The following is a 25,944-nucleotide window of genomic DNA, read 5'->3' on the forward strand; positions in this document are numbered from 1 at the left end:
CATAGCCTCACAGTCATACAACAGTGGTGTGGGACAGGAAACATGAGCTAGAAGCTGAGGCAAGAGCTGTGGTCAGAACCTTAGCCTGCACTCCAGCACACTGCCTGTGAGAGAGGTTACTAACCTCCCGTGTCTGCTCTGTGCCGTCCCTGAGAAACATGTCATTTCCGAGTAATGAGTCACCCTCCCCTTTTCCCTAAGCAAGCTTCAAATCCACAACTAACAAGTGTGTTGTGAATTTGTTTGTTCTGTTACAACTTCCCCGAGAATGGAGTATTTTCATATGTGCTTTGTTGAAACAAGAGAATAAGCAACTATCTTTATAAAAATGCTTCTAATGCCATTAATTCTTTTGATTTCCTTGATTCACTCAGGAAATCCTCTGAACATGCAGTTTTACAACTGCAAAATGTGACGTAACTGTTGGGAGCTCATCCACCCGTCACTCATGATGCATGAGAGCTGCATGACAGATGGGATGCTCTTCCTCACCCCTTCCTACCTGCAGCTTTGGACTCACAGCTTAATACATGGGCATATTAAAAATCTTGCTCAAGTCCTTTAGACATTTCAATTTTAATGTACCTTTTCATGATACATAAAAATTTGAGAATTAAGAATAAAATAGCCTCCCCCAAAATACCATTTCCCAGCTTCAATTTATAGAGGAAGAGCAGCACATATATTCAAGGTTAAGGCATCACTTTGATGTTTTACATGTCAATTCCAGTTCCCTCTCCCTCCCCTCCTCCCCTGCCCTCCACAGACCCCTATCCCAACCCCTTTCTGCTCCCCAGGGAGGGTGAGGCCTTCCATGGGGGAATCTTCAGAGTGTCATATCATTTGGAGCAGAGCCTGGACACTTCCCCATGTGCCTAGGCTGAGAGAGCATCCCTCTATATGGAATCGGTTCCCAAAGTCCATTCATGTACTAGGGATAAATACTGATTCACTACCAGAGGCCCCATAGATTAACCAGACCTCCAAACTGACATCCTCATTCAGGGGGTCTGGAAAAGTCCTATGCTGGTTTCCCAGCTATCAGTGTGGGGTCCATGAGCTCCCCCTTGTTCAGGTCAGCTGTTTCTGTGGGTTTCTCCAGCCTGGTCATGACCCCTTTTCTCCTCACTCCTCCCTCTCTGCAACTGGATTCCAAAGTTCAGCTCAGTGTTTAGCTCTGGGTGTCTGCTTCTGCTTCCATCAGCTACTTGATGAAGGCTCTAGGATGGCATATAAGGTAGTCATCAATCTCATTACACTTTGATGTCATCTCATTTTATTTTACTTTTCACTTTCTTATTAATGCCAACAGCAAAAACATGTAATATTAGACTGGACAGCATAAGAGACCATGTGCAATGTGCAATTGCTATGTAGAGTCAATAATCAATTTGCAGGGACTGAGGAGTTGGCTTGTTTGATAAAGGGCTTACAGTTCATGATGAAGACCTGAGCTCAGATCCCAAGCACCAACCTAAAAATCCAGCCATGGTGGTGCACACCTGCAGTCCTCAGGGGAAGTACGTTGTGGAATATTGTTTATGCTTTGGAGCATTGGTTTAATGATGTAAAGGTGTGTTGCTTTTGTTTGCATTGTAAACACAGCTGTGAAGCTGTGATTCTTTGCCTGTCTAAAACACCTGATGGTCTAATAAAGAGCTGAACAGCCAATAGTGAGGCAGGAGAAAGGATAGGCAGGGCTGGCAGACAGTATAAATAGAAGGAGAACCAAGGAAAGAAAAGAAGGCAAGAACAAGAAGAGGAGAGCATAAGGGGTCAGCCACCCAGCCACCCAGCCAGCCACGGAGTAATGGTGAAAGTAAGATTTATAGAAGAGAAAGATAAAGTCCAGGGGAAAAGGTAGATGAGATAATTTAAGATAAGAAAAGCTGGCAAGAAACAAGCCAAGCTAAGGCTGGGCAGTTAGTTATAAGTAAAAGTAAACCTCCATGTATTATTTATTTGGGAGCTGTGTGGTAGGCCTCCCAAAGAACAAAAGAGCCAAAGAGTCTAAATCAACAGAAACACTGGAGTTCCTTGGTAGGTATGGTCCTACTGAATTGGTGAGCTCCAGGTTTGATGAAATTAACTTGAAAACGGAAGGTAAACTCAACACTGACCTCTAAACTCTACAAGCACAAGTATACACACACACACACACACACACACACACACACACACACACACACACACACACAGAGAGAGAGAGAGAGAGAGAGAGAGTCAATCGATCCATCAATGAATTCATGGTTAACCCTATCACAAACCACAAATGTTATAACATGTCATAAATAAATACGATTTTCTAATAGATGCTCATTATATCTTAAACAACTATAATGCCACAATCACACCACAAAATAATGTTAACAATCCCAAATAATTACCATCTATAAAAATGAGTCATACATGACACCTGGTTAAAATGTCTCTTTTCTATTATTTTGGCTCTTTTTTCTTCCAAATTGTGACCAAAGAAATCAAACCTCTCCTCCTCTAACATGTCCTCACTATGGATTTTTCTGGCTATATCCCTGGTGGCATTTGAAATCTTCTCCTGTCCTCTGGAAGCCATGATTGGATCAGGAAGCCTGGCTAAACTCAAGACCAGTCTCCCTTCCCACTGATGGCATGGGCATCCATCAGGTGGCATGTCAAGTGGGGTGTTGGAGCTGTAGGCCAAACACCTATGGTTGAGAAACTGTGAGTCCACAAAAACCCACATTCTCTCCAAATCATATAATGTCACTCTGTATTTTCCAAAAATGTAAGGATACCAAAATATCTTCTTGCACTGTTCTTGAGTGAAAGGATATCATACTTTATTTCTGTTGGTTCCCTTTCAAATAAAGCAGCTACATATTTAATTTGATACATTTCTGTCACTTCCCTTTACGTCAACATTCTCTTTGTATGGCCCACTCTAAGTGAAACCCAGTTCAACACTGTGATAACCATTGATGCAGCCACAATGCAGCATCTAATGTCTATCAAATCCAGCTGGACTAGACCATGAGCTCCAGAAATACCTGGGCAAAAAGGAAAATTCTGACATAAAGCAGCCTTTTCACAATAGCAATGCATTCAGCCATGTCCCTGACTCAGCACTAAGGGACTTTGCTCCTCACCCAAGGGGCAAACCTTCCTCAATTGTGAACTGCTTCTGTTCCAGGCCTAGCTAGTGTCTTTCACAAAGCAATGGTTTCTAGACTTTTTCTTAAAAATCTATTTTACTAAAGAAACTGCTTTTAGCCTCAAGGGAAAAACCACTTTATAAAGTCTCTCATTTTACATTCTTCGTTCACTCTTCATTATCAGAGGTGCTTAAGCCAACCTGGAGTATGTTGAGAAACTGCCTAGGATACGACAAGCATTCTAATATTATTATTTCAGGAAAGAGTACGTTAGTAAGATGAGCAGTCGATAAGTAAATCCTCAACAGAGTTTGAGTTGATCTGACACACCATAAGTCTTTAAATGCTGATGTTCCATGGAGCTGCAATGCTGGTCAGGCCTGGCTGTCTACCTCCTCTCACTGGTCCCTCCTTCCATGTTTCTCAGTTCTGCCTGGCACTTGGAGCTCAGTGCCAGAAGCAGCATTTGACCAAAGTCCAGACTTTCGCTTGCAGTTCAACTTGGCTATCTGTTCCTGAACTTCTCACAAATTCTTCAAACTCCACCTGCCTAAGCCTAAATACATTATCCACCATCTGATATTTCTACCCTAGCAATGACCCATCCCAGTTACCATTCGAGCAACTCCAGAGACTCCCCCTTTATCCCTGGCACTGGGTGGATTGCCAAGTCCTGTTGATTTTACTTCCATACATGGCTCAATGGTACCTACCTATTCTCCTCCATCACCTCATATTCCAACTTTGCTCAAGCCCAATAGTTTTCCCATATAGTCTCCTCATAGCTCTCCGAGTTCTGAGCTCTAGTGACCTAACACTCTCCTCCCAAGCCTTTAAAACAACTGACACCAAATCAGGTCATGCTTCTCTCTGCTGAAATTCCTCCCCAGAGGCCTCGGAGATGACCATTTGGTAAAGTGCTTGATGCACAAACATGAGGAGCTGCATTCCATTTCCATCACCCAGGTTTTAAAAAAGCCAGATGCCCCAGCCACACTGACCCTATTAGAAGACAAAATGGGAAATACCCTTGAATTAATTGGTACAGGAGACCGCTTCCTGAACATTACACCAGTAGCACAGACACTGAGATCAACCATTGATAAATGGGACCGCCTGAAACTGAGAAGCCTCTGTAAGGCAAAGGACACAGTCAGCAAGACAATGGAATCTTGAAATTTGCAGGAAAATGGATGGAACTAGAAGAAACCATTCTGAGCGAGGTAACCCAATCACAAAAAGACAAGCATGATATGTACTCAATCATATGTGGATTTTAGACATAGAGTAAAGGAATACCACACTGCCAGAGAAGCTAGTAAACAAGGAGGACCCTAAGAGAGACATACATGCTCCCCTGGAGAATGGGAAAGGGTCAAGATCCCCTGAGCAAATTGAGAGCACGTGAAGAGGGGGGAGGGAGCTAGGAGAATGAGAAGGGAAGAAGAGGAGGGGTGAAGAGGACATGAGGGAGCAGAAAGGTTGAGTCAGGGGAAGAATAGAAGATAACAAGAATGGAGATATCATAATAGAGGGAGACATTTTAGGTTTACAGAGAAATCAGGCACTAGGGAAATGTCTGGAGATCTACAAAGATGACACCAGCTAACAATCTAAGCAACAGAGGAGAGGCTACCTTAAATGCCCTCCCCTGATAATGAGATTGATGACTGACTTATATGCCACCCGATAGCCCTCATCCAGCAGCTGGTGAAAGTAGAAGCCGACACCACAACTTAATCACTGAACTGAACTGGAATCCAGATCCAGAGAAGGACGAGTGAAGAGCAAAAGGGTCCAGACCAGCCTGGTGAAACCCACAGAAACAACTGAGCTGAACATAGGGGAACTCTTGCTCCCCAGACTGATAGCTGGGATACCAGCATGGACTGATCCAGACCCCAGGAACATGGGTTTCAGTGAGGAAACCTCGGAAATCTACAGGACCTCCTGTAGTAGTTCAGTACTTATCCCTAACATAGGTGTGGACTTTGGGAGCCCATTTCACATAGAGGAATACTCCCTGAGCCAAGACACACGGGGGTGGGCCTAGACCCTATCCCAAGGGATATGATAGACTCTGATGACACCCTATGGAAGGCCTCACCATCCAGGGGGAGCAGAAAGGATATGTGATAGGTAGGGTTTTAGTTGGGGGGGATAGGGGAGGACAGGAGGGAGAAGGGAACTGGGATTGTCATGTAAAACAATCTTGTTTCTAATTCAAATAAAAAGAATCTGATAAATAAATAAATAAGCCAGATGCATGCCTGGAAACCCAGAACTGGAGAGGCAGACAGAGGGATCCTCAGGCTTGCTGGCTAGCCAGTCCAGCTGAATCAACGAGCTCCAGCTTCGGTAAGAGACTGTCTCACAAAATCAAGGTGAAGAATGTTTGAAAAAAGACACCCTGTGTCAACCTCTGGCCTCGGCATGCATGTGCACATACTCACACATGCTTGCACACACATGTTGCACACATACACAGACAGAATCTTCCCTAGTACCCCACCATCACTTCCAATTCTAGAAGTGGTGTGTGACTCTGCAATTTACTAACGTGGCACCCTTCAGAGAGGAAGATGGTACTGTTTAACAGTTACACTGGCAGTGACCAATGGAACTGTCCTGTCCCAAGTCTCTTTTTATAACCCCCATCAGCATGTCCACACTGCATGTGTCACATTATCTCTGGGATAATATGAGGGGGGGGGGTGCTGGGCACAAGTCCAAGCCAGAGACATGCTCTTAGAGCCAAGTGCAACTCTTGCCACAGATGTGGCGGGTGCTTTGACTAGGAGTGGAGGAGAATAAAGAGAGAAAAAGAAGAGAGGAAAGATGGAGGGAGATTGGGAGACAGAGTGTGAGCGAGTAAGAGAGAATGTGAATCCCATCCTCTGCATTGAGAGAACTGCATTCTGAGACAAAAGCCACATGAAAGCTCAAACTGAGTCCCAGTCTAGAATCCAAACTGGGAAGACAATGCTCCCATAGGGACAGAGCAGATCTAAGGTCCCAAAATAAACGCCACACAAAGATGCTGCTGCTCCTAAAGTTTCAACATTAAAGTCTGTTTGCCACGTGCAAAACACACCTAGGGGTAGAGGACCAAGAGAGCAAGCTCTGTTGGCACAGTGTCATTAGTCCATGAACTCACTGGCTTCCTCATCAGCAGCTATTCATAGTCTTACTGCAGACAGGGAGAAAGAAACTAGTTGAAAGGGAGATATGGTTGCCACAGATGAACTCAGCCTGCAACACGGGGTCAGCTCCAAGCAGAATACAATTGCTATGACCTAATAGAATTCATCCCCAAATAATCTGTCATTTCTTCCTTCTTATCACTAAAACTTAGAAATAAATATGGAAGGAAGGTCAGGTGTTTTCTCAGGTCAGCACAATTAAGAAAGATACATCTTAGTAGCATCTTGTTCAAGAGACCTAGTGTGGACCTTAAGAACACCCCACAATGTCTGCAGCACAGCCAGGCCTGCCATAGCACCCGTGAGCATATGTCACTTGTCCCTCCAGCAATGCAGGAGGTGAGACCACACTTTCAGAATCTCACCCACTCCCCTGCCGGCCTCTTTTCTCGCTGCTGGGTTTCCCTGTACCACGGCTGGTATGTGTAGTACTACATTAATTTTATTCCCCTGAGCAAAGAGTAAATTCATTTATCCCCAGATAAAGCAAAAGAAAGTTGCTGCAAACAACTGTAATCTGGGTGATTTTTGTATGTCTGAGGAGACCAGACTTTCTGCTAAGCTCAGTGCCTCACAAAATATACCATTTAATGGACTGAGCCAACACAGTGCAAATCTTAACACTAAGACCATCTCTCCATATGAGCAAGACTAGTTGGCGGGGAGGAAGGGAGAACACTGCTTTACAAAGCAACTGGAACCGATGGGCAAAGCATCAATGCCAAACATGCAAACAACCTACATCCTTAAAAATCTCCATAGGACCTTAGCAATGGTAGAAAAATCTTGTAATGAACTAATCTTCACATGGAATGATGAAAGTAACTGGACAATATTTTTAAAATATCTAGTTGAAAATAGAAGAACCAAAGAACAATCGAAACCAGGCACAAACTAGAGAGTCAGACACTGGAGAAGGGAACTGCAGTAGGCAAGAGCCATGTTTGTAAGCATTTCTCGAGATTATTCTCCCAAGCTACAAAGGAAGCCACAGTAACACCAGCCTGAGGAACAGAATGGCAAAATTCAGGACCACCAGATGACTAGACAGTGAGGAGTTCACAGAGACAACTTCAATCTGTCAACACCTTAAATCCATACATCTTCCTTAACTGTATATGTACAAGGGAGACCCAAGATGTCCTGAAAATTTGGGAGCTAAAGCATTAAAAAATTTAAAAGGTCTTAAAATCCTTGGGATTTACAATGAATCACCAGATTGGCTGTGCTTAGTGAGTAAGCATTGTGCCCTAGGACTATAAAATTTCTCCTGGAATAAGAAAAATGGAACAGTTTCATTCTTGAAAGAGTCCATGCCTTCAAGAGGATCAGCCAATGATGTAACTACTTGGTAGGAAAAAAAGAAGGAATACAAGAAGACACTCTCAGTAAGAAAAAGCATTTCCCAGAATTTAACAGGCACTCTACTTTAAAAAAAAATTAAAGGAGCTAAAAGATAAATAAGAACTAGAAAGAGCTTCATTTTGATAAAGTCAACCTATGAAATATCTAAAGAGACTAGTCATTAAAGATTGGCCATTTTAAGAAAAGAGAAATACAACTATGATGGTGCATGCCTATACCTCCAGCTACTTGGCTGATGAGGCATAGGGATAGCAAGTTCTTCCTCCTTAGAAAGAGTAGGTATGAGACAAGATCTCATTGGCTTTGGGATACATGAAACACTTAAAATGGCATAAGTGTATGAACTTGTGTTTATTCATAGACAACATGGCTATTACACAAACACAGCTATTAGAAGTAGTATGAATTTAGTAATAAGGCCACAGCATACAAAGCCAATGTCCAAAAAAATAAAAACCCACACATTTCTATACACTATTTTTAAAATGAAGTCCTTAAAATACCATTTCCTGCAAGTAGTTAGCAATAAAAAAGTTTAAGGCATGAGCAAACTCTATATTAAAATTTATAAAATACTGATCATTCTAATTATACTGCTGAGCCACATCCAAAGCCATTATGCAGAGATACATACCACGTTCATTGACTTGAAGACATTTATAATGAGTAAGCTGCCAATTTTGCTCAGATTGAGCTACGGCATCAACTCACTTTCATTTCAAACTCTAGGAGGCCCTTGTGTGGAAACAATGAGTTGATGCTAAAACTGACATCAAAATCCAAAATACTGAGAATAGCTAACATAAGCTTAAATAAGAAGAAAACAAGAGCAAAACTTGGGTGCTCACACTGTTTAAGTTTGAGTCTTACTACAAGTGGACAGAGAGGGAGGTAGTGTGGTAGTAGCCAAAGATGAACAAACAGATTAACATGACAGAATAGATAACACAGAAACAGGCCCACCCACATGATCAAATGATTTTCAACAAAAGTTCTGTGGTGTTCAATGGGAATGGGAAGCTTTTACTACAAGTGTTCCTATAACAACAAGATTAGTATCAGTGAAGATGCTCTGAATTTCTGTTATATCACGGACATTAAGGTAACATGTTGACTGCAATGTAAAAGTGAAACAGCAAGATTCCACAATAAAACATGTGATTATCTCTGTGAACCCTCCACCCCACATGATAGACCTCATAAAGAAGATACAACATGTACAATTTATGAAAGATGCTGGGGACACATTGAGCCTTACCATAACTAAAGACTTCTAAATTCTAAAAAATTTAAAAACCTAAATGAAAAGCTTGGCAGGCTGAGGCAGATGGGTGACAGGTTTAAAGGCATACCTGGGCAACTTAGTAAGATCCCATCTCTAAAAGGGAAGATAAAAGAGGGCTAAGCATGAGCTGAGAGTAGGTCACTTGCAGAGCACACACAAGACCCCAGCATCAATCCCCAGTAAGAAGACAAGGGGGGAGCACAAGGGACACTGGGACAAACACTTGTGTATTTTCACAAAGGCCTCCCATTCAGAAAATATAAAAACTCCCATCAATTGTAGAAAAAAAAAAGCATTTGGCATTTTCATCTAACCTGGGGCTTACAACTGCCTCCGTGGTGTAATGCTCTGGCTAGCAAGCATGAGACTCTGGGCTTAATACTTAGCATAAAGGAAAAGTCATAAGTAGTTCACAGTATTTAGAGAATAGGGCAAAAGACTTGAAGTAACACGTCTATAAAAGAAACATAAGTGGCCAATAAGCACGTGAGAAATTCTCAACATCAGCAGAATGCATATTATGGCCACAAAACAGCATTAAATCAGAGAATTTAAGGTTAAAAAGAATGATTACACCAGGTGTTGGTAAGAGCATGGAGTTCCTAGAATACTCATAGATTTCTAGTGAGGGTATAACAAAATAGGACCAAATCTGTGAGACTCACAAAACTAAACACACGGCCACTCTTAGCAAGTCCACTCTTAGCAATTTACCCAAAGCAATGACAACTGTGCATTCACAAAACTTACATTCAAGGATGTCCACAGGAGCACTATTCATAATAGATAACGGCAGGGAAACCCCCAATGTCTAAACAAATGGGTGCTGGACTTACATAGCGAAATATTATTATCAATAAAGATAAAAAACACTGATATACACAACAGTATGAACGAACCCTTCAGAAATGATGCTAAGCAAAAGAAACTAAATGCCCAAAATAACATGCTATACAATTCCATTTACACAAACTTCTAGAATGGGCAAGAATACTCCATGGGGGTGAGAAAACATTATAGTTATCGCCATGGGCAGCAGGAGTGGCCAATGGAAAGCACAAGGGAACCCCCAGAAGGGCAGAGAGCTGATGGGCTGGGTTATTTACTGAATTATTTGAAAGATCTAATTGCTCACATTGGATCTTTTGTTTCACCATACATAATTTTTGCCTTTATTTTCAAAAATGTTTTTTGGTTGTGGCGGACAGTTTGGTAGCATCAACTAAAGCACAGACTCTCTTAAGGGATAAGAATAAAGTGGAGATTCTGAAAAAGAGAACACGATCCTCAAATTTCTTTTAGAGGCAAACTAAAACCTGGCACAACACCAGAACTCTAAAGTAGAATTTAATAGGTATGACTCAAAAGAAACAAGGCAATTCAGCAGTGAACAAGAAGTCAGAGAGTGTGATGACAAAATCAAGAGTGACAGATCTACAAAAGACATTTAACTTAGCAAGCTGAACTGGTAGACTTCTGGGCAACAGAGTTCAAACAGGAGTTTAGTGCTCCTATTGTAATTTCCACTGATAGACATTCCTCTTAATTATGGACTGAAACGACACATAAAGCAGAAACCATTCAAAACTCATTCTTACCTTCAGTAAAACTCCCTGTTAGGGTTATTACCACAAACACTTTCCCCTCGGGCTCCAGATCCACCTAGAAAGAGAAAAAAAACATAGCACATTATATTTTAATATTGAATTCGTTTTTGTGGGTCTTAAGTAATTCTTTAGAGAGCGGCATAAATGTATAAATCACAGGCACAAACTGAATCCACATCTTTCATCGCACAGTAGAGAGACAAAGAAATGAGTGAAATCTGGAGAAACAGTGAAGCCTGGGCACAATCTACTCAGAGCTTCCTCCTGAATTGCCTCCTCTCCCTCATCTGCATCGCTTGATGTTTAGGACCAAGTGTGCACTTGCTTCTTGCTTTGGAGCCACCATATCTTACCGGCATCCCTGGTAGGAGCAATTGAACCACATGGCAAGTAAGTGAGCTGGAGGAACAATAGCATCCTACAAGGTGATGAGCAAATGTGGCTCAGTCAGCTCCAAAGGTCTTGTTCTATGGAGTAAAATGTATGAAGAGTCTCCGCCTGTCTTGACCAATGCAGTCCATGACAAGGGTTAGTTACTTTTGACTGCTCAACAGCCTTGAGGTTATCTATCAGCTGAGACATCAAGACTGTATTCTAAAGACTCTCACACAGCAGGGCACCCAGGATGGAATCCTGCCCTGCAGACCTGCTGCATCTCCATACTCCTGAGCTGGCAGGCTCTGACCTCTTCCTACAGGGTGCTAAACTCACTGCCCACTCACAATTCAAAGCCCTGCAACATGAGATGCATGTAGATTAAAATGTGTCCATCTACAAATGTCCTCAAATAAATCCTTCCAACTCAGCTCGAGGCTCCACTTCTGCCTTTGACCTTTCACCTACAAGAAGAAAGTCCAGCCAAGTATAGACATAATGACCTCTGGGAGAACAGCACTTTTTTAATATTATTTTTAGTTACATATTTAGTTTAATATTATTTTATTTATTTAATTAATTTAGAAACAATCTTATTTTACATATCAATTCCAGTTCCCTCTCCCTCCCATCCTTCCATGCTCCCTACCAATCCCCCCATCCCACCCCTCATTCACTCCCCAGAGAGGGTAAGGCCTTCCATGGGGGATCATCAAAGTCTGTCACATCATTTGGGGAAGGGCCTAGGTCCTCCTCCTTGTATCTGGGCTGAGAGCATATCCTTCCACAGGGAATGGGCTCCCAAAGTCCATTTGGGCACTAGGGACAAATACTGGAGAACAGCACTTTAAATAAGCTGAAAATTACATGGCACAACAGAGGACCCCTGATTGGAGGACATGCCTGATTCTATCGAAGTTGGCACTGGAGTGGCCCCTGTCCTCCACCACCAGAGCTTCCCTGTTGTTAAGGGATTAGCATGAGGTATTTATGGCCCCCTCCCATCACAGAACTTAACAGGGCTTCTCATTGCTTTTATTATATCTACAGGTAAACAAATACCCCTCAAAGTAGACAGGTCTTCGCTAAGTCACTGCTGTATATACTTTATTCTTACATCACACTCCAGTTAAATACTTTTCATGATACAATGTGACCACTTTTATTGCCTGAAGGCTTTACCTCTAAACTGTGGCAGCCAGTTTTTAAACTCTGTCTTTCTCTGCGTGGAATCTGTGCCTAGTGAGATTACCACACTGTAAATCACTTCCATGCTCAACTCAACCCGCTTGTATCGTGGCGAACACTAACTTACGATATCATGTTAGCTACCTTGACACCACTTGTGAACCTCTACTGAATAGTTCTGAAAATAACCATCTCTGGAGAGATGACTAAACAGGATGTCAGTGCCTAATTGTCTCCACTCTCCGCCTTGACTTGTTTCAAGTCAAAAAGATGTTATTTTTAAAAAGCCACTCCCTCACCTTCAGCAAGAAGGCCTGACAAAGAACACATACACTCACTCAACCCCACAGCACAGATTGCTGCTAGTACCTGTACAGCGAACTGACAGCCTGCAGACAGACAGACTGCCAGGCCACCTCTGCCATCCTACACCCACAACCAGCATGTGAACCTTTGCCAACAATGCCCAGAGGGCCCACAAAGATGGCCATTTCATCCCAATGGGCTGGGAGCTCTCTGATAGATGTCAGGAGACCACACCACCTAGAATTGGGTGCTCACACACATAGAACAGGCTTGCCTCCTCATTTTCCACCTTCATCATCATCACCATGAGAGGCCAGATTCAAGCCCTATCTTCAAGCCTTGTCCATCTGAAGCAGATGTTCTAGGACAGGGGACATAAGCACAGGGTTTCAAAGCGAAGGCCAAGGCTTAATCATGGGAGTTGGAAAACAAGTTAGTAGATTGTACATGGCAGAGATTTCTAAGCAGAATTAAACAGAACAGAAAATGTAAACATAGCAAGCAGGAAGGAAAAGCACTGCTTTGTAAAACTTTATGTATACTCGGTCCTCTGTGTGTACACATGTGCATATACATACATGTATATGTGGAGGTCAGAGGTCAACATGGGGAGTCTTCCTGCTGTCTAATTTTTTGAGAAAGGGTCTTACACTGAACTACTGAATGTGGAGCTCATACCTGGCCAATGAGCTCCAAGAGCCTGCTTGTCTCTGCCCTCTAGAGATACATGACAACTTTTATGTTGGGAGTCCAAGTTCAGGCTCTTATATTTGTCAACCAGGTACTTTGTGGATTGAGCCATTTCCCCAAGCCTCAATTTCATGAAATTTTTGTTTATATTTTGAGATGCATGTAAGAGTGTACTGGGTTTTAATGCGAAGATGCATTCTTTACTGTGTTATAAAGAAGCAAGGTCTTAGAGCTGGTAAAATAGATTGGCTATTGTCACTTATTCCTGGTGTTTGCTTTGACATCCCCTTTGAGAGATGACTGCCTACATTAACAGCCGTCCTGTTTTATTCCTGTACTTCATGGGAAGCTGTCTCTCTGCACAGAAATTTAATGAGATCAAGAATTTCCACTCACTGACTCTAGCTCTGTCCTCTGAAGTTTTCGTGGAAACTGTCTCTCCAGATCATGATACATATCACAACACTCAGAGCAGCTCTTGACCTTTGGTTCAGCGAGGACCCTTCCCCAGTTACAGGGTGCTCTTGTAACCTAGGTTTAGTTAATCAGAGCACAAGTACCTACAACCACAATGACGGACTGTTACGGTTAGCAATATCAACTTGACATGATTGAGAAACACTGAGGAGAACAAGCCTATGGGCAGATCTGTGAGAAACTATCTAGGCTAGGTTATCTGAGGTTGGAAGGCCCACCATAAATGTGGCCTATACTATTCCCTTGGCTGATGTCCTGGACCAAAGAAAGAGGGAAGAAAGCAAGCTAAGCATGGAGGTTTATCACTTCATGCCCCGTGACTGCAGATGTAATGGGATATGCTGCCTCCAGTTTCCTGTGGCTATAAATTCCCCCACCATGATGGACTGTGAACCAAAATAACCCTTGCTTCTTTAAGTTGCTTCTGTCATGTATTCTACAACAGCAATATGTAACTAATACACAAGTCTAGAACTGACACCATCCCTGTATCTGGTTATTGGTCCCAATGTAACTCCCTCCTCTTGGTCACTGCTAGTTCAGGCAGATCCAAATAGGAATTCCAGATATGCAAGAAAGAGACAGTGTCTCACTTCCTGCTTAACTTCACTCTGGGACATCAGCTTCGAAGTATCTGACACCCTCGGTATCACACAAAACTAGAGGATGAGGCAAAGAGGAGAAAGCTGAGAGACAGAAGGAGACCAAGTTTGGAGAACATCATTTCAACCTGTGGCTCCTGTCATTCTCTGTTCTTCTTGAGTTTTCCATTGTTTGAGCTCATAAATCCCTCTATCACTATCCAGACACTTTGAATAGGATTTTCTACCACTCACAGCCAAAAGTCATCATCGTAAGAAGAGAATAAACCAAAAGTTTAATTAATAACTCCCTTCTGCATGCTGTCTCTTATAATGTGAGGGTCTGCCTCCCTCCATCATTTAAATAGCTCTTACAGCCTCCTATCAAATCCAATGACTGGTCCATCTTCTTCATCCAAGCACAGGTGTGTTCATCACAGTTGATTTCTCCATAGGATTTGATCTTGCTGGCAGTTTCCTTCCAGAGTCTCTCAGGGACCTCTGCTTCTGGATCTCACTCTTTCATAGCTTTCTCAAGCTCCTATAATGTACTGGCTCGTGCTCCTGTCTCTGTCTCTCTGTGTCTCTGTCTCTGTCTCTCTCTCTCTCTTCTCCACAGTCTCGCTAGAAGTTTTTTTGTAATAACTGCTCTGACTGGAGTGAGATGATATTTCACTGTGGCTTTGACTTGTATGTCCTTGGTAGCGGCACTGTGCATTTTGGCCATTTCTATATCCTCCTTTGAAAATACATATGTAGGTTGTATCCACAGGAATCCATGTTGCTCTAATACCTTACCTCCCTATCCTAACATATCCTCTGCATCTGTCTGGAGCAATGCCAGAGGAGAATTGAACTCTGTAGATAGATATGTCCTCTCTGTCTGTGACCCTGGGTAAGCCTTCAACATCTCTGCGAGACACAGGGAGAAATGTTAAATACACAGACACCAAGACCCTACCAACAATCTGCAGACTGAATTAAATGGTGGAGATGGACTGGGAGGGGGGCATCTGGTGCTTTTCAAAGTTCTGGAAGGCTCTGACACAATCAGACCTTGAACCATCAGCTGGGAATCCTGAGTTAGGTGAGCTCTGAGAACTTAAATGGCTTTGATTCCATGCTCACCCAAGTTTCCAGGTGCTATGGAATCACTAAATCTGCCATTCTTGTAACCTCCAAAACTAAACATGATGGATCCACTCTAGCTTGGCTTACCCTGCAAATCTGTCTTTGCAATTTCCACAGCACTGGAGCATCCTATTCCCACAGGATTCTTTGTCTTCCAGATGTGAGCACCCCCCCCCAAAACACACAAAGCAAGCAAAGAATACCTACACCTGGCTATCCAAGAACCCTTCCCAAAGTGTCAGCATCCCCCACCTGGGGCCTTCAGACTAAAACACTACAGCCTTTCAAGAATACATGGGCTATGGTTTGCTTTGCCTCTCACTAACCTTCCAAAACCTCTTTTTGCAAATTCCATCCTGTGAACCTGCTCTTCAAGTCATGCCTGTCCCCTCCATCCATTACCCAGCCACACCTTTGCTGCTGTGTGAGACTTGGGAAGCCTCTGTTTCTCCATTTCACCTATTCATCCATCCGTTCACACCTGGACAGGATGCCTCCCCGAGTGCGGCCATTGCCGGATGCTCAGGATTTCCCAGAGTAAGGTTGTAAGTGGGATGGCCCACCAAGCACACCTGTGGAGGAGAAGCCTGCCTGTCCAGGAGCAGGGAGTGAGGCATAGCTATCAGGTTCCCAGAGAGGCCCTGACACCCACACAGATCCTACAATCTTAAATTCTGATCTCAACTGCTATCTTAACAGCCATCCATATCCATACATCTGTATCTCAGCACTTGCAATAAAATAAGTTGGCAGGTTCTATTCAGGGAGTTCTTGACACTTTCTTCTCCAAGAAGCTCGGCAGAATTCCTCGAACCACTTATCTACTCAACAAATCCTGATTTGGGGTAAATAAATATTGATTGATTTGATATTGTGAGCTCAAAAGGAAGGCCACCTGACCTCACCTATAAAATAGGAATGATAATCTTTAATGCAGGATAAAACACAGAGCTTTGTGTTTGTTTGTTTGCTTGCTTGCTTGCTTGCTTGCTTTTAAAAAGTAACAAGGCCAGCCAGATGGCTCAGAGGGCAAAGGCACTTGACCAAGCCTAACAGTATGAATTTGATCCCCGGAATCCACATGGTAGAAGGAGAGCACCAACTCCTGCAAATTGACTTCTTAGCTTTCTATATGTGCACCATCACACACACACACACACACACACACACACACACACACACACACACACACACTCCACTCCCAAATAAATGAATAAATGTAAAAAGATAATAATAACAGTCCTTCAGACATATTGAGGTTTACAGCCCATCACTGAGTTAATTATGCTCTGTCAGCATCCCACCCCCACACTCTTAGCCAATGTCTGTGCCACGATGGCATCACTTTGCAGAAACTGGCACAAGTCACATCCCTTGCTCAACCTCCATGAGGTGTTCTTTCAGAATCTTCCTAGCCCTAATGTTCCATGATTCTAAACAGACTTGACTAAAAGCCTATGCACACGACTCAAGGGAAACACTCATTTAATTAACTGATAATAACTTACAATCATTTCCTTTCACAAAAGGCATTAGAATTGATCACAGGCAGGAAACTGCCATCCCTTCAATATTCATCTCGGCCTGGATTAAGCAGAGGAATCTGGCATATTAAAAGGGAGAAGGCTTTGATTTGAGGAAAAGGTGTGGGGTACCTACAGGCTGCATGACAGACATCTAAGAGAAGAAAGTCTTATATACATTAAATTATTGGCTAGGTGGCCCTTTTTTATTGCTTTTTAAGTTCTTGCACTAATGACAAAGGGACCTGAGACTGTGGTAAAGCATCTCATCTTCCCCTAAGACTAAACCGGCAAGCTTATGATGAGAGTGCCAACTAGTACAGGACTGCATCAGTGAGCCATAAGGAGAGAGCTCCTGAGTTATCTAATAAAATAAAACAGCTTCCTCTTGAACTCTGCCTGTCCTTATAAACCCCTGACCATCAATACCTCTCATCTTTACCATCTGCAGGCTAAGTGCCACCGTGTCCATTAAATGGAAGGAAAGATGGAGTCACAGTGGAGTTTCTGAACTAGCCGAGGTCACTCAAGCATGGAACCCAAGTCAAGATTTAAATCCTGGAAAGATCCCCCGCTGCTGCCTCACCAGCCTCCCTCCACGTGCTCCTATAGCATAGTGCCCTTGGGTCTGTGTGCCTGCCTCCTGCTCAACTTGATGCCAGCCTGCACATGTGGTCACCACATCACGGGCTCCCTGGAACCCCAGCAAGACTATGTCATCATCACCTGAGGGTGCTTATCACCCTCTTCCCACCACCTTGCCTACTTGCTGCCAAGAACAGAGGGGTGGAGGCAACCTGATGGCCTTGCCCCCTAGCTCATGATGGGAGCAGTAGCTGTTAAGGAGGAAGGCACATCCATGCTGGGACTCTGTGAGAAATGATAGGTAGTTCAGGTCCCACCAGTTAGTGGCTGGGGAGCCCGAGTCAGCTCCACGTGCCTCAAGTGCAGACACAACCCTCCAGTAGAAAGAGTTTCAGAGGGGAGCAGGAACAGCTGAGGCAAACACCATGAGCCTGCTCATTTCTGTTGTCTTCACGGCACTCAGACTCAGTTTTATGTGCAGAAAGCACTTGAAGAAGGACCACCGATGAAAATCTACTAGAAAACAATGGCCGCAAAAAATACGACTGATTTAAAATGAAAGAAAATGCTGCTGCTATTTTTAGTGATGAAACTGTTGGTCATTCCTCATCCCGCTAACACTGGCTTCTGCTCTGTCTGAGACTTGCAAAGACATTTGGAGACTAGTAACACTTCTGTTTCTAAAATACAAATGTTTTGAAGGCTTAAAGCAACTCTCACACCCCCACTCCCAGCAGCTAAACACACAAAGTCAGTAGAAATTTAAATCTGGGATTCTTCACAGCTCAGACTGGTTTTCCCCACCCTTTCCCATGAAAAGTTTATCTTCTAGAAGAAAACAAACTTCTTCACATACACACATAGATCAGGTTTTCAAAGTTTCTTTCACACAATAGAAAGTCAAGAATCAATAAGCAATACTTAATGATACCTCTGAAGACTAAAAAGTGGTTGTTTTTCTCTTCTAAACAGAGGACTAAAGGCATAAATGACCCACTTTGTGTCATGGTGGTTAGTGTGTGCCTGGAAGTGTGCACATGTGTGCACTCATTCCAATTCTGACTCTACCATTGGAGGGACTGAAAATGTAAATTAAGCAGACACATTTTGGTTTTCAAAAACTTTCTTCTATAATTTTTCCACCTAAATCCATGGCTATTTAATCCTGCAGTCCTTTGCAAATGAGGATGGAAGCTCTGAGAGGATTTCCTGGGTTCACCAGGACAGTCAAGGCATATGGTGTCCCTGAGGGACCAAAAAGAGCAAGCCAAGTTCTAAAAGGGTCAAATGCTCTCTCCACTCTTGAAACCAGAAAGAGTGTCAGGCTCCAGTTAGTTGCCTCAAGGGCTCACACCAGAGCAGACACCAGGGTAGGAGAGGGGAACCCCACTAACTTTATACACTCTCCCCTACTGCAGAGTTTCCACAAAGAACTTCTGCACGAGTCCAACACAACTCTTTTCTGGTATTCTGGATAGGTCTTTTTTTTTTTTTTTCTGTTGGGTAGGGCCTTCCCAAATGGATGAAAGGGATGGGTGTCTCTGTGATCCTGATGGAGGGAGTAATGTACCCATGTTTGCTCTTCTATTCCATGGTCTCACAGTCTGCCCCTCTTTTATTAACTATCTTTGTGGCTTCAGAACTGGACCCCCTTTTTAAAAATGTATTTGCCACAGGAAAGAAGAAATATTAGGCTAGGATAGCACAGTGAAAACATTATTCCTTTGTGCTCCACCCCCAGACTAACATTCTAACCTGAAGATGTTGGGAATTTTTAAATGATATAAATAATACCAGAATTATTCTATATTGTCTGATTCTTATTACTCATTTGTAATGGAGGAAGAAGGTGAAGGTCCCAGAAAAATCAAGAAAAAATAGAGAAAAATCTAAGCATTTCAGGGTATTTTACATGTCTGTCTACTTAATGGCTCACTCACTGGGTTATCTTTGGAAGACTCAGATCTAAGAGCACATTAAAAAGTACATCAAGTCTAAATATTTACCTCAGCAGCTATTTTATGAAATCTTCACTCCCTTTGATTTCCTAGAGAAAGAGGTGAAAACCCCACAAGAGACGGGAGCATACCTAGAAATTCTGCTAGCTATTTTCAAGGTGGCAGGGGACAGGCATTCAGGACAGGTGCAGAGGATTGATCAGGGTTGCTCATGGTTAAATGCATGGTTTTCAAGTGAGGTCAGAAACAGGGCTGAGGACCAGTATGACTTGGTTACATGCTAGAGGCCGGCCCTGACCCTGGGGTGACAGGGAAGTGCTGAGAGGCTTCAATCAACAAAGTCACAGCCTCATCTTTCTATGTCACACAGGATGTGGGTGCTGACAGCAGAGAGAAGATGGTGGTGGTGGACATGTATTAAAAAGATTTTCCAGAGTCAGAGTGAAGAATGCTGTTGACCTGAACTAAGTCTGCATCAGAATAGGGGTTGGGGAAAAGAGAATACCCAGGAGGGAGCAGCATCCAGACATGCCGCGTAAAGGTGATGGCATGCTCAGGACCAGAGACAATTCTTAGTACGATTGACTGAGCTAGCAGCTCCATGGAAGTGAACACAGCTGGAAGAAAGAATTTAATTGCCTCTGTTGACTGAACATCCACTGGGCTGTCCTGAACCACTCTGGAAGCTCAGGTGAGGGGGAATGACGTGACAGAGATAACATCCTGGCACATCCAACTGCACAAGTGTCAGACATATGAAGAGTGCTCAGACCAGGAGAATGGAGAGCACTGGGTCACAAGAATGCTCTTCCTGGGAAGTGGCACCTACACTGAGACCCAAAGGCAAGTTATGAGGTCAGATCATTCTGAGTCAGGGGCCTGTGGTAAGAAGACAGCGCCAACATGAAGCCACACACTAGAGAGGGCTTGGAGGGGTATTCAAGGGAAGGAAAAGGGCTGGGTGATGGTGGCGCACACCTTTAAACCCAGCACTTGGGAGGCAGAGACAGGCGGATCTCTGTGAGTTCGAGACCAGCCTGGTCTGCAGAGCAAGTGCCAGGATAGGCTCCAAACCCTGTCTCAAAAAACCCAAAGAGAGAGAGAGAGAGAGAGAGACAGACAGACAGACAGACAGACAGACAGACAGACAGACAGAGGGAAAAGAAAAGGAAGGAATAGCCACACCCAGGTGATTTCAACCCCATGATGAAGGCCAATGGGGAGCCAGGGGTCAGCACCAGGTAAAATGATGGAGAGCAACAGGCAGCGGAACAGGCTTATTTACTAAACTAGTGAATAGCAAGATATGGTCTAGAAATACGGATGATTTCAGAATAGTGCAACCAATGAAAACCATGTGAAGAGAACAAAGAAAAAGGCTGAAGGGATGTCATCTTAGGTTGAATGACCCAGAAGAAATGTCAGTAAACTGTGCCCTGGGGCCAATTTCAACACTGGCAATTTTTGTAAGTCAAGTTTTATTGAGACACAGCCACACCTTTCTCGGTCTCAGATTATCTATGAGTGCCTTTGCTCTAGAGACAGTCATGATTACAGTCATGTACCACATGATGACAATTCTCCAAGGACAGGCTGCTGACATGACAGTGGTCCCTGTCAGACAATAATGAGGCTGAAGAGCTCCTATCACTCAGTGACATCTTAGGGATAGTGATGTCTCAGCAGATGGCATTATGGGTCTGTGGAGATGCTGTGCTGTTAGTGACATAAGAGTACGGCATGTGCAATTATGTCCTGCATGTAACACTTGATAACAGACAAGTAGGTCATTGAATTGTGCATGTCCATAGTATGCTTGTCATTATTTGGAAATATACTCCTACTTACCAAAAACAACCTGACTGTAAAACAGCATGACATGTTGCAGCTGCTTGCACCTCCTGTCTGTTTCTTGGGTCTCTTGATAGCATCAGGAGGACAGGTGAGGTGATAAACCTCATCACCTAGGTTTGTGTAACTGCCTTTTATGTCATTCTGTGACAAAAATGTGTAACAACATATTTCTCAGGATGTATCCCATCATTAGGTAATGAATGACTATAGTTATGACAAAGATGTTATTGCTCAAAAAAGCCAAAAATATTTACCGTCTGCCTTTTACACATACGCGCGCGCGCGCACACACACACACACACACACACACACACACACACAGAGAGAGAGAGAGAGAGAGAGAGAGAGAGAGAGAGAGAGAGAGAGAGAGAACTTGCCAAAACTCTGTTTCCATTAATCACCCAGGGAACTCTGGGGGAAAGAGCATATTTCAGAAGGAAGGAAATGAGTTTAAGTTTGGACACAAAAGTCCTGAAATAGAAACAACTGGTAAGAAGTTAGAAATAAAGGCAAAATGTGAAGTGGAGATAAGGCAGGTGATTATTTGGAGCTCTTTCTCAAAAGGTAATCACTAACATTCACAAAACCCTTCAGGAGGGGTGAAAGGAAAGGGGGAAAACCAATCCATGGACAAGGAAGAATACAGAACCAGAGGAGATGCCACTATGAGTGGTGGGGAGTTTGGTGCCCTGGGACCTCAGAGAAAGTTCAATAAAGGGAGATGCCAAATGCCACAGAGAAGAGTGAAAATGGCTTTAAAAGGATGATTAGATGTGGGAAATGGGAAAAGGTAGACTCCATTCCTAAAACCTACCTCATCTCCAGCAGGCGGGCGGGGTGGGGGTCGGGGGTGGAGGGAGGTTTCTTTATGCATTAAGGAATATTAAACCCTGTGTAGTTTAATGATGCCAGTAGGTAAACATAGAAATATTAGGCTAAAGGGTTTTGATACAAGGTTAAGAGCTGAAAAGTCAATTTCAAAATATTAAACTAGTAACAGACTAAGCAACAGTCTAGAGGGCAAGCCAAGAGAGGAGCATGCTGGGCTGTAGGAGATACCAGAGCAAGTACTAAAGAGAAAACTGGGAGAACTCAATGGCAAATGGATGGAAAGGACTCCAGTATCTGAAAGACTGTAAGTTTATCCTGGAACATTCTAGAAGGGAAGCTAGTTTGGGACGACCATGGTTTTCAAATGTATTGATTGTATAGGTAGACCATTACATAGAAATGCATGGCAAAGAGAGAAACTAGACGTGAAACTTAAAACTAAGCCACACTGAAGGGAGAGAGTTGTAAGATCCAGCCATAGAAGGACAGCTGAAGTGCAGAACAGTTGACTCCAAGGACAGATTATACAGTTTAAAGAACAGTGACTCAGGGGCCATAATGAAACTGAGAGACTGGGAGAGAGCAGGCCCAGTGTGTCCAGAAGGGTTCTGTGTCCCCGGTGGGTCCCTGAGATGCTTCGCACATATTCTTTTACTTATTTTACAACTGCCTTCAGAGTAAAGTAGTGCATTGTGCCCACATGACCCAGCATCCAGAGGTGAGTGACTGAATTGATTGGTGGCAGGTTGAACTAGTTTGGATTTTAAGGCCTCACTACCATCCCCACCACCCTGTGCCTGGAATTCTAACACATTTATGACTTTTTAATGAATCTCGTCATTTACTGTTTGTCACACAGGAAGTTTTATCAAGTCCACTTGTCCCATTTACTGACTTCTTACTATACCACCTTCTGCCTGTTTGGAGGAAACTAGTTTCACAACCACAACTGCAACCCAGCTAATTTTTTCAGCCACTTGACTGCCATCAGGGAAGTTTCTGAAAATTGTTGGAATTATAACCAGAACTGCTTTCAGATGTGACTGTCTGGCAAAACTCAACTAGACAGTTAAACCAAATGATGACTTGAGGCCATTTGTGCAGAGAGGTTTTTTGTTTTGTTTTGTTTTTTTGTCCTTTTTTTTAAAGGCAGAGAAGCTATGCTCCAATGATACTGTAAGTGTTAATATAAATAACTCTAACATTTGTCAAAATCAGTCAACTTTACAGCATGGTGAAACAGAATGCAGTTAATTCAAATTAAATCTAGGGAGACCTGTGAGATGAGTCAGTGGATAAAGATACTTTCTCCACACAGACCTGACAACCTGATTGGATCCCAGCACCCACATAAAGGTGCAATGAGAGAACAAACCCCACATGACCCTAACCTCCACATGAGTGCCATGAAAGCTATAAACACATTACAACACACACATCACACACACACACACACACACACACACACACACACACACACACACACACCACATGCATACATCACACATATGCACACATCACACACTTTTTAAAATTAAATTCAGGGCATCAAGAGGCCCTTCAGTGGAATGCAGAAGGCAGAATGCAGATGAAAAGCAACTACTAAAAATGCATGAAATAACATCACTAAGGAGGTAGCAGGGACAGTCTAGCCTATGTAAATTTAGAATGATGTAGAAACTCAGAGTAAATGTAGAAAAACTTAACACAAATGCTGAATAATAGAGGGTAAGTTGTTTCTTGGGAAATATTACTTAACAATTTCAGAAGTTAGTAGATGATGGTAGTGAGAGCCAGGCAGGGGAGAAAGGCTAAAATGATCCATGCAGTACCATATTAGAGTTAGAGATATCAGTAGGAACTCATACTGAACACAAGTCCATGCAGATGGACACAGAAATTCTTAATAGATGCGTGTATAAGCAAGGGTTAGGAGGTATGAATTTCTGAGAAATTATGAATTAGCTGAGAAAACTTACAAGCATGATCTCCAGTAACCATGGTTCTCTCCAGAAACCAACCGAGCTTGGTTTCTGATACCACTAGCCAAGAAAAGAAGCCAAGTCCCTTGAAGAAACGGATGATTCTAAGATGGAGCAAAAATAAGTCATCCGATGACCTATTTGATCGTCAGCATCTACATAAAGATGGAACCAGAGAAAACAAACACATGCTTGAAAAACAGACTACAGCAACACTCCCACAGTGATGAGGTGCATGCCACTACAAATGACGTCAGCTGGGAAAGCTCCCCAGATCAACACCAGGAAAGTGTAAAGTTGACCATCTATTCTGACATAAATAACTGAATAAGAGCTTGGGAGACGGCTCACTGGCTAAAGTGCTTTCTTACAAGCATTCGACTGGAGTTTGGATCCCTAGCACCCACAAAAATGCTTGAAGCCCACCTGTAACCCCAATATTCAAGAGGCAGAGACAGGGGATTCCCTGGAACAAGCTAGCTAGGTAGACTAGATGAATTGGTGAGCTCTGGATTTCATTGAGAGACCTGCCCAATATGCAAGGTGGAGCGTGATGGAGGAAGATGGTACACCAATCTCTGGCCTCCGTGTTCATGTGTATACATATGCACACACATACTTGCACACACACACACACACACACACACACACACACACACACACACACATATATATATATATGCACGTATTTACATATATATTCATACACATACATACTTGCACTCACATACACACAAAAAAGCTGAATTAATAAATAAGTGAGGAAAAGATTAGAATTCTAAATAACTTATTTGTAAACATATTATCCTGCCAAGGAAGTGAAGCATAGTTTCCACAGCTTAAATGTGGGCTGAGCATAGTGACTTCCTTTCAAAGACTACAATACAGATGGGGTGGGGTGGGAAATAACCATAGGAAATGCCCAACAAGCATCGCTGCAGCCAGGAGAGCGAGATGCACACCAGTGACAGCAGACAGGGTGAATGTATGTGTGTACACTCGCTGTATATGTGAATGTATGTACAGGGCAGTACATTAGCACACTGTGATGCCATCAGATCTGTCACTCAGGCCCTGTTGTCTTCCTCCCCAAACCCTAGATCCAAAAGAAACTCGAGACAAACTAAATACAGACACTGAACAAAATGCCTGGCTAGTATTTCATAATCTGGGAAGCATACCCAAGCCTAGGAAAGCCTGAGAAACTATAGTAACCTAGGGGGGTTCTGACATTAAAGGGACATTAAAGTAAAATGTAAGGAAAGCAGAGAAACTATGGGATTTAATTAGTGAAAGTACCATTATTGGTTCATAAATAGTGAGACACACCACAGGAAGCCACTCATCATAGAGGAAGCAGAGTGAGGACAAGGAATTCTGTGCCATCTTTACAACTGTTCTGTATTTCCAAATCTATTCTACAATGTGCATCTATTTAAGAAATGCGACTTTTAACTAAAAACTACCCCCACTCAGTTCTAAATCCAAGTAAACCTCAGAGAAACTTAACTCTCAATTAGTTATCAATCACTACCAATTAGTTATCAATTACTAAAGGCGTTCAACCCAATACCATCACCAGATGGATGGAAAGAAAGTCAGAGGCAGCAGTGCAAAAGAAAACCGGACCTTTCCAACTGTCCATGTCACATGGCTATGTCGAGGCTCAGGTGTTCCTTGCCCAGCTTCCCACCACTGGCCAGGCATCAGCATCCCAGGCTGAGTAAAGGCCACATGAAGTTCTAGTTACTTCAAACTCCTGAGGAGGGACGGCCTGGAGGAGGAGCACCCAACACATTTTCCAAAATAACTTGTTTCTCAGAATTGTTCTCAGACAAGATTGATGAAGTATCCTCCTTAGGCTGAAAG

The 25,944-nt window shown here is 43.0% G+C and overlaps 1 protein-coding gene across 1 annotated transcript in view; it reads right to left on the reverse strand.

Annotated features, from left to right (window-relative positions):
• Positions 1–25,944, reverse strand: part of Prkch (protein kinase C eta) — a 200,684-nt gene that overhangs the window by 128,342 nt on the left and 46,398 nt on the right. Inside the window, exon 2 of the mRNA XM_027418245.2 lies at positions 10,586–10,649. Coding sequence (XP_027274046.1) covers positions 10,586–10,649 — 64 coding nt within the window. The remainder of the gene's footprint in view (positions 1–10,585; positions 10,650–25,944) is intronic.

Source organism: Cricetulus griseus, chromosome 5 (assembly GCF_003668045.3).
Source record: "Cricetulus griseus strain 17A/GY chromosome 5, alternate assembly CriGri-PICRH-1.0, whole genome shotgun sequence".
Classification (NCBI taxonomy): domain Eukaryota; kingdom Metazoa; phylum Chordata; class Mammalia; order Rodentia; family Cricetidae; genus Cricetulus; species Cricetulus griseus.